The sequence below is a fragment of the Erigeron canadensis genome, chromosome 9, assembly GCF_010389155.1.
Source record: "Erigeron canadensis isolate Cc75 chromosome 9, C_canadensis_v1, whole genome shotgun sequence".
In the NCBI taxonomy this organism is placed as follows: Eukaryota; Viridiplantae; Streptophyta; class Magnoliopsida; order Asterales; family Asteraceae; genus Erigeron; species Erigeron canadensis.
In genome coordinates, this window is record NC_057769.1 from 16,558,205 (window position 1) to 16,568,735 (window position 10,531).

At 33.5% G+C, this 10,531-nt stretch overlaps 1 protein-coding gene across 1 annotated transcript; it reads left to right on the top strand.

Annotated features, from left to right (window-relative positions):
• The first annotated feature begins 2,598 nt into the window (after positions 1-2,598).
• On the top strand, positions 2,599-9,218 carry LOC122583914 (phospho-N-acetylmuramoyl-pentapeptide-transferase homolog). Its single transcript, XM_043756284.1, has 8 exons — positions 2,599-2,809; positions 3,133-3,219; positions 5,193-5,413; positions 5,534-5,981; positions 6,923-6,987; positions 7,646-7,839; positions 7,940-8,148; positions 8,943-9,218. Exons 1-8 carry the CDS (start codon positions 2,654-2,656, stop codon positions 9,123-9,125), a joined length of 1,563 nt encoding a protein of 520 aa, XP_043612219.1. The 5' UTR covers positions 2,599-2,653; the 3' UTR covers positions 9,126-9,218.
• Positions 9,219-10,531: the final 1,313 nt, after the last annotated feature.

Consider the following 10,531-nt stretch of genomic DNA (forward strand, 5'->3'; position numbering starts at 1 on the left):
GACTTGGGTCAAAGCATATTCTAGAAGATTCAAAGTTATTTTAACAAAATAGATTTTATTTAAATAACTTTGGGGACAATTGTTATGGGTGAAATTTCAGGTCTTATTATCTTGAAGGTCCAAGATCTTGACAACTCAGGATCTTGACTCATCAAAATATTCTAATTACCTATTGATATATTATTAACAATATACTTCGAATATTATTGTTAGATAAGCATGCAGGTTCTGGAATATTCGATATCGAGCATTGAAGGATATCTCTAACGGTATAAAAAGGATTTGACGCATGTTTTATCTTATCAACACGCAAAGAAGACCAAGTCTACCAACATAATCGGACTTCAAGTTGATTTCAACATGAGGAGAATATCTTCAAACGACTACAAGATCAGTCGAGATATGCTCCAACGTTCAATTATGAATACTCGGAAGATCCCTACAAAGTCGGATAGTTAGTTAGACCCTTAGTCTATATAAACGAAGGAAGTTGATTGATATTAGGCATCTGAGCTTCTAATTACTTACTGCTCATAAACAGTTGTATTCACACACACTACTCTCATTACTCTCATCTTTATTCTCACTTAGAAATATTGATCAACCGAATTCAACCCTTGTAATCTTTTAAACATAATTAAAAAAAGAACAAAGGCAGGGACGATTGTTTCCTCCGGGGTTTTTATGCAGGCAATCCTTGAAGGATTAAGGTCTTTCCCTCGTCAACAAATATCGGTGTTCTTCTTCCTTACTCTTTACTTTATTGCATTATTTGTTTAATTCTTACTTTAATCTTGTTTCTTACGATATAATCTTCATTATATTTTGTTTGTTAATCATAGTTTGCGAATATCTTTGACACCCTTTTATTGTTTTAGTCGACATAATCTTTGAAAAATATCTTTTGTTTAACGCATCTTTGAATCTAAACGTATTTTACAAGCCCTTAACCTCACGAACGAAAGTTTGGTTACATTATTGATCTAAGTCTTCAAAATAGATTATTTTAGCTAATTTTTGACCAAAACAAATGATTATCTTGAATTTCTTGCGATTCCGTTATATTAGAGTCCCGTACAGTGTCAGGTCATTTTATTGTAGATAACCTGAACCAATAAAATAGAACTAACTAAAATCAACAAATTAAAAGTGTTGGTACGCGGAGAGAATATATTAAACCCTAAAATATGATGATGGCGGCAATGGCCGGTGTTGGGGATCGATGGCAGCGGTGGTCATTGGCGGGGTTGGTAGTGATAGTTTTGGGGATTAATGACACCCGATGATGATTGACGACAGTGGTTGGTGATGATGATGGATCAAAATTAGAGAGATGTGTTTGTTTGTATTTGTGATTAGGTTGCAGAGAAGAATGAGTAGCGTATGTGTAGTTTTGTTTCTGTATAAGGGCATTTTGGATAGAACAAAAATATGCTGAATTAAGAAAAGTCTATCTTAATATATACTATAACACAGTTGAACTAATGACTTATTAACCAATCAAATCGCTTAATTTTATCAAATTGACACTCGCTTATGTCATCATTTAGATAAACGATAAATTAAAAATCATAATAATAATTATTCAAATATATTATTATAATATTATTTATATTAATTTGTAGAAAAAGTCTCATTAATTTACCCTTTTTTGTTTTTCATCAATAATTTACACTTTTTAGCCCTCAATACTTAATTTATATTTATTTTTAATTATCAACTTGAGAGGATTTTTTTAAAATTTTCTTAAAAAAGTTGCAAAAAGTGTTTATATTTTTTTTTTAAGTTACAATTGTCACTCAAATCAAGAGTCCTAATTGTTATCAAAGAAATTGAAAATAATCATAATTGTTATCTAATTATCATAAGACATGTGATTGAAAAAGAGCATGCATCATGACCACATACATATACTTGAATGTCAAGTACATGATCACAAGTATAGTTATATTTTAATTCTTAATTATATTTTAATAATAATATTACATTATGAATATAATTGGTTTCAAAAACTTTTATAACAGGAAAGTTATTGTAACATATGCCTTGTGGAATGACTACGTGAAACAATTTCATCAATATGTGTCATCTAATAATGACAGTGACAAGCATGCGATTATTGTACTACAACTTGCACATTATAACACTTAGAACTGTATATCTTCAAAATTATAAGATTTTATAAATTAAATGTATGAAGATCTAATATTGATAATATCGTAAACTCCGTATCTAATGTTGGCTATAGGTCTAAAATCTAGTTTGCTTTATAAGAAAGATAAATATAAAAGATTAATTAGAAAAAACTCTTGAAAGGTAAATAGTTTTTGAAATGCAGGTAAATTTGTTTTTCAAATACGCCACTTTAAACTCAAAGTGGTCCCGTTTTTACGATAATTTGACTTCACTCGTAAAAGTTTGTGATACGAGGTGGGATTTTGATGATTCTAAATTTGGGGCATATGCCCCCTCCCATCGCCGATAACCCCAAAGCAACCAATCTGGGGGTCGTATCCCCTCTCTCCATATTTTTATTTTTATTTCTTTCCAGATATAACACCCACCACATATAACATCATATATATATATGCTTCTGTTATCACTCTTTCAATATTAAAAATAATAGATTAAAAATTAAATATCAATAATAATAATGATCCGATCTCCTAATTCTTCTTCTTGGTGGTGTTGTTATAGTAATTGCTGCTGTTGTTGTTCATCTGTCAATTTCCCCAAATTCTTACCATCTCCTAGTCATCAACTAAACACTATTTTAACATTTCCTCCCAATGTTCATTACTACTTCAAGGTACATGTTTGTAAATTCAATCACACATTCTTCGTTTGTTACATTAGGTTGTCAATCCAATACATCCAGCCTTAAATTGAGAAGAACACTTAAAAACTTGATGCTGATGCATTAAAAGTCCATAAACTAAAGGATCTGTTAAACACTTAAATAAAGATATTTAGTTATACACTTTGTTTGTTTTATGGACTTTTAATGCATCATGAAGTTTTTAAGTGTTCTTGTTCTCAATCTAAGGGTGTTCTCACGAAAAGCCACCCTATATACTATCTAGGATTGATATTAGGATCATGTCGTTATTTAATTATTAGTATTTGTTACAGTTATCCGCATCATCATCGAGAATTAGTAAAAGATATGGGTATGGAGGGCCGCCTATTAAAAGACTTACTATTGCTTCCATGGATTGGGTATGTATATCTTCTTTCTCCTTTTTTTTTTTCTTCTTCTTATTTTAAAACATTATGAAAGACAGATAGATATATGATATTTGATTTGACTTTGTATATTGATACGTCTATTCCATGGAGCAATGCATACATAATTACATATTCATCATAACCGAATTACTTGAATATGTTTATCAATTAGGTGATTTCACTTGTCTTGCTTGTGACATTAACTATGACTTAGTATATGAGATCTTAGTAATAGAGTTATAACCCCCACCCGTATTGCAATTTGACAAAAAACAGTGCGAAAGTTTAAAGGGATTAGACCCGCCCCTGCCCTCTTTGTATAGACAATATGATTGGATGACCTTGCAGATCAAACACGAATTTAAGAGCTAAACAAATTGGAAACCTATAGGGGGTTCACGATTTTTTATTATTTGTCAAAAGCAAAAATTGTTGCAATATCCTAATTCCAAGGGTATTTAAATAGGCAAATACTTTGGGAAGGGAGCTATACAGTTCTTATCCGAAACAGATTGAGGAAACAAAATGTCAAAATCTAAACAAATCTAAAAGTTCAAAAATAAGAAACATAAATATCTAAAACGCCATTTTGGGCCCCTAAACGATCCTGAATGGCCGAAAGGACCACTGGGCATGGTGAAGGAGTGATGCTATGAGTTTTCACCGTTGGCATGTTTTTGAGTAACTATGTGCATTTCGGCCAAATCCAACACTAAAATCATTTATGATGTTTTCACCTACATCAACAATAGGTTTCCTTTGTTTTCGAATTGCAGGGCTATAATTTTTGTAGCAAGTGTATTAAAAATTGAATTGGATATCCGGGTTTGTGTCTGTGGATAAAACCAATCACATCGATCGGACATAACCATGTCAAATCTTTGTTTTTTCTATTGTTTTTTATTTTTTATATATTTGAGTTCAGTTTTTGCCGTACATTTATGTTTGAGGTTTTATTTAGTAGTTTAGTATCCTATGCTTGCCCAAAATATATTGACACTGAGGATGATAGTTTGCACTTAAGTAAGCTACACTTGGATATAACGTTCAGAAATGAACTACTGAAATTAGTACCATCATAATTAATAGTCCTATGGAGGAAAACCCTAAGTTTAGGCGTCTTTGTATCCGCACAAGAAGGATGTCCTAATGGCAATGCAAATCTGTGTACTTACGCTGACAAGATATGCCTCCTATTTACGTGACATCACCAATATTCTTAACTTGCCGTTGGCTGAAACATGTAACTAGTATGGAATACTGTTAGAACACAACCAAGAATCTTTAGAGTGTTGGCAAGACACGAGCCTTTCATGGATAGGGAGAGATATTGAACAAATGCTAGTTGATAATACTACGCTAGATGCAATGTGTCTAGATTTTATACTCAAAAACCATGTGTTGTTACAATCATTGATTGATGCAATCTAGTTGGTGAATTGGAGGTCAAGAGTTCTAAACTCAAAAATCTGGCTTTAGCGCATTCAAGTCGACCTTTCAGATTTCTAAATTATCTATAATAATACTATTGGCAATGGCTTTTAGATATCCTTCTTCCATTAATATATAACAAAGGAAATGTGAAGTCCCGAAATATTGGTTGCACTGATTACTTGATGAATATCGATTCTCACTGGTAAGGCCATAAGTCAATATGAAAAATCCGAATGCTTATAGACTAACGCATAGTCGTGGAAGTAGTTGAAACCAAAACTGCTTCTTCAGGCCAATTACAATACAATTTATATGTAAGCAATCATAAATCATAATTTACTGGGGTAATGCCATTACCCAAAAAATCAATCAAAATGCAAGTCTGTGTACAACATCCCCCTCTCTACAGTGCATTAATTTTTTCACTGGATGAAGCACATTTAAAAAAATAGATTATGCAATAAATTATTATTCGGTGCGTGGGCGTATATATCAAAGCTTTATATTTTCTAATTATTTTTATTTTATAGGACATGTCTAGTTTTCCACTAGATGATAGAGCTGACAGTGATGGTTCTGTTGGATACACCTTCTCGTCAAGTGAAGGTGAAGAAAGTGATGGAGATATTATATTAAATCCAATCACTGATGTTGATATTCCAACATCAAGTGAGCGTCGTCAGTCTGATGATTCCTTGACAACGGCTGCTCAAAGGCTGGCAATGATGGGTAGATCCAGGAAGAGAAGCAGGTGAGATACTTCATAGTCCTGCTATCAAATTTTTGAGTATGTCATTCTACAAGTAATTTCCTCCATCTAAGTATACAAGTTAATAGGGACAGACTTACATCTACTACTTTTGCATTGCAGAGTTAAGTACGGAATCTTAATCAATATAGGGCTTGTTACCTTTTTGACAATGCTTCTACTACTCTTGGATTCACACGCATGGAGGATAGTTAGGCTTCCTTTACCACCATTTCACTTGATATTCCCTTTTACAGCGTCTGCAATCTTAGTGTCTTTCGCTGGCTATATATGTGTTCCGTTATTCCGAATTTCAAAGATGCAAATGATTATTAGCAAATGGCCAGCAAGGCACTCCTCTAAGAAGGGAACTGTCACGATGGGCGGATTGTTTCTTATACCAATCGGAGTAGTTGTGGCTGAAGTATTAGTTGGATTTTCTTCTACAGAAGTTTCAGGAGCATCTATAGCAACTTTAGCATTTGCCACAATTGGATTAATAGACGACTTTTTAACTCTGGTGAAAAGGAGGAAGATCGGGTTATCTCCGCGGATAAGAATTCTGTTCGAGGTAAAAGCTTTTACTAATCTTTATAGGTGGCAACTTAGCCTGGTCAAGTGGGTCAAACCAAAAAATTTAGCGGAGAGGGCAACGGGTCAGATGTTCTCAAAGTTTCCCATAGTCAATGTTTATAGCAATTAGCAAACAAGGTTGGGGAACTGTTGACTTGAACTTGGCTTGGAGAGGGGCCGAGACACAAGTTTTTGGTGACTCAGACTTGCTTTTGGGGGTGGGGGGGGGGGTACCCTGATTGGATTTTTAATTATTAAAATAATAATTTTGGAAATTATATGTAATAGAAAATCAGAAATCCACTACACACTTCAAACTTAACTCATAATTGTTTAGAAACATAAACATAGTACTATATAGTTCAAAAATATAAATATTATTTGATAGATTTAACAGATTAACAGAAAAATTAGCAACAAACACAAACAATATCTTCGTAAAAAACAAAAATAAAAGTTATTTAAAAAATTTTAAAATTATTTAAAAGAAAGTTTTAAGAGTTGACCCGAGTTGGATGAGCTTTTCCCGCGTAAGCTGACTTTTTACCGGCGTTGATCCCGAGGTTTATTTATTAACTGGGTTTAGCTAACTCGCCCCTTTTGGTTGCCGAGTCCCGAGTTAAGTCCGAGTTCCCCGCTGAGTTTTGCAACCATTTTAGCAAACAGCCTTTTAAAGTGTTGATATACTGTTAAGTTTCGAATAATGTTCGTGGTAAACTAATAATATTTTTATCGTAATCATAATCATAATCAACGCATTAGTTATTCTATAAGTACAAAGGTCTTTGTCGGCTAAGCTAAACCCATTTCAACCCCGTTACCTAACTGGTTTGGTCTGGCCATCTTGCCTCCTATACTAACTTTTCTCATTATATGGCTTATCTGCTCCTCACAGTGGGAGATCTTGAAGTTAGCTCTTACTTGAACTTTATTGCACAGGTAGCTGTTGGAACATTGTTCTATTTTTGGTTATGTACCAGGAATATATCTTCACCATACAGCATGTATACTTTCTTGTAACCATTTTCATGGTAACTAACTTAGATGTAATTCTTGCAGTGAAATCCTATAATGTTATAATTTTCTCTCATTCTGGATTTTAAACGTGTTATGAAACTTTTATGCTCCTGTCTTTGCCAACATTCTTCCGAGAAGTAGATTAATGTCCAAGTTGTTACTAGCTGGACATTTTATTCTAACAATATGTGAATCAAAGATAAAACATAATCTACAAATTAAATGTTCCCCATGTCTGCATGATGACATACATGGAGAGAGGTCATACTTTTGACTTTTTAAAAAGTTTTTTGTCTATCTGAAATCCGGTATATTTATTAGAGTAATCCAAATATATTTTAAGCTATTTATTTATTGTTAGTAAAATAATGATGTTCTGAAATCTGTTGTGATTAAACATGAAATAAGCAAATATATATTAAAATCTTGTGAACTCAAAAGCCCCTTGCCTGCCATTTTATCAGCATCTACGTTGAATTTGAAACATAAAAATCCAAGTTTCCAAGAAATTAGCAAATGAGTATATGAATAAAAAATATGCTAAAGTAATTGATGGATAACTATAAGTCCTCTTACTGTTTGGACATTGAATGTTTAAATCTTACACTTTGGCACCTAAAATATATGTTGCTTCTTTTTGTGCAGTAAAATGGTGGTGCCTCTGCCCCTACCATTGGGCCTGATATGCATGGGAAGTTCTTATTTATTATTGACTGTATTAGGTTTTGTGTCAATGACAAATGGAGTGGAGCTAACTGATGGTCTTGATGGATTAGCGGGAGGAACTGCTGCACTTTCTTTTATTGGCATGTCCATTGCAGTTCTTCCAATATGTTCTGGTTAGTACACTATGTTATTTTTCAGAGTCGTTTTAGAGTCGTGAAGTTTTTTTCGAAGATTCAAATGAGATCTATCGTTCTGCTCTTCCAATATGTTCAGATCTTGCTGTGTTTGGAGCATCAATGGCAGGAGCTTGTGTTGGTTTCCTTTTTCATAACCGGTACAAGGCTTCTGTATTTATGGGTGATACTGGAGCTTTGGCGTTGGGCGGAGCACTGGCTGCAATGGCAGCTTCTACAGGAATGTTCTTTCCGTTACTTATTTCGTCTGGAGTCATTGTATTGGAAGCACTATCTGTTATATTGCAGGTATCAGTTGCTATGATGCTTTTATATATTTATTTGGCATGTTATTTGAAGAATGGTTTTGTTAAGGTTATGTTTAATGACATTTACCCTAAATTTAACTATGAAAGCCAGCTATATATTTTGATAGAAAAAGTATTTAAAAAGTGTAGCCAACATGGTAACATAGCCTATGGAGGTGCATAAATGAAATTAGAAATATGCCCAATAATTTTGTTATTTTGGCCACTCACGGCACAATTATTGTTCAAGTCATTTTTCCTTTATAAAGTATTTCTTGCAACATTTGCCATAATTTTTTCATATATTTGGCCAAAATCATATGAATCACATTGGCTAAATTAATCATGTTGGCTACATTTTATTTATTTTTTTGATATATAGTTGACTTTAATATCTTAATCTTCGGTGAATGTCATTAAATGGTAATTATAGCTTTTCTATATGCCCATTAAGTAATAATAGTTTCAGTTGACCAACGACAATCATACCCAATCCCGTCAAAAGATACCTGTAACAAGTAGTCCAAACATCTGAACAGTTACATTACTATAAATTAGGCTTTAGCCTGTCCAAATTGACCTTAACAGACAAAACTTGTAACTACCAAAGTGTAAATTTACTATAAATTTTCTCGAACTTGTAACAGACAAAAATTAGTGTTACGTTGGCCTAATCTGTTTTGAATGGTTTAGAAAGCCTACTCATTCTGCAACATCTACATTTTATGATTGACCAAAAGCATGTCTAGCTATTACATAGTTCAACTGCATTCTAATCTGATTTGTTTTTGGTAGGTATCATATTTCAAGACCACGAAGCGGTTGCATGGAATTGGGCGACGTTTGTTTAAGGTGGTTCCCTTGCATTACCACCTTGAATCATGTGGGATAAAGGAACCTGTCATTGTTGGAGGTGCATACATTATATCATGTATATTGATGCTATATGCTGGATACGTGGGTCTTATCTCTGTATAGCTTATTAGGCCTTATATTTATTCATTCTAGGCACATTCATTGGATGCTATGCCCGATTTGGTGCATGAGGTTATAGATTTCACTTACACAGTAGCTCGTATTCGTCCAATTTTGACTATTATTGAATTGTTTGTAGAGTTACATTGTTGCCTAGGTTCACAGTTAACTTGCCCTAGCAAATTGGTTCATTTGAACCCAACTTTATGGTCTCTTTCAGCTGCGTCATGTACATTTTTCAAGACTATCAGGTTTTGGGTAAATGTTTTACCCTTGTTAACTTAATTTTTTTTTTTTTTTATGTAAGCTGATGCGTAAATCATGCAACAAACGACAGCAGAAGACTATTTTTGGTATTATCTAATTTTATGAACAAAACAAACAAACAAGACAATAATAAGGGAGGTGATACTTGTATCACTATTTTTGATAAATCTACCATAGTTGTGCATTAAATGTTTGTAAAGTCAGTTGTATAACCTATACAATGTAGTAAGTTTCTCAAAAATTGTGGTACGAATATTTCTACTCTAAAATATAGGATAAATAAAAAAATCTACCACAAAGATTCGTAAAGGACGAGCCACCGGAATCTAGGGTACAAGGGTAAAAAAATCTACCACAAATTGACTGGAGCATGGACTGGAGAACCTTCACTGGAGTCTTGATCCGGATTGTCTTAACTAGAGCCTTGTCCTTGAGTCGCTTCACTGGAGGGTCTTTGACTGGAGCCTCTTCACTGGAGCCTAAACTGGATCGTAATCTGGAGCATGAAGACTGAAGTATCTCACTGGAGTGCAATTGAAACATAGTTGTTAAGTCCACTGGTGGATGCTTGCTGAAGTGTTACTGAAGGATGCTTGCTGAAGGATTAGTTATTGTTCCAGACACTTGCTGAGAAAAGTTATTGCTAAAACACAAACTGAAATTGACCACTGAAGTGAATGACTGAGAACTACTGGCAACTGGTCACTGGTCAGTAGCACTACTGAAATGAAGTTACTGAAGACTTGTGTGAGTCCACCTACACAAAATATAACAAATGTATTACAATGATAACAAATATATCAAGCAACCCGACTGGCAAGTAATACTAATCTAGATAAAGACTAGTTTAGATTACGATCCAGCTATGGATATGAACAAGTAAGATAAATAAGAACAATTGCTTGAAACTATATAAATACTAAGTATAATCAAGTATTATGGCAATGAGTCGAGATGTATTTTTCCAAGTATTTTATTTATTGCAATAAACAAAATACAAAGGTTGTTGCGGAACAAAGATAATCACACTTGTGAAAATATCTAAACAACCTAGAAATACACATGATCTAATCAACGAGGAGTTACTCGTAAGAATACTTAGAGTAAATATCACATGTTGCAATTGCCAAAGTTCCAAGCAT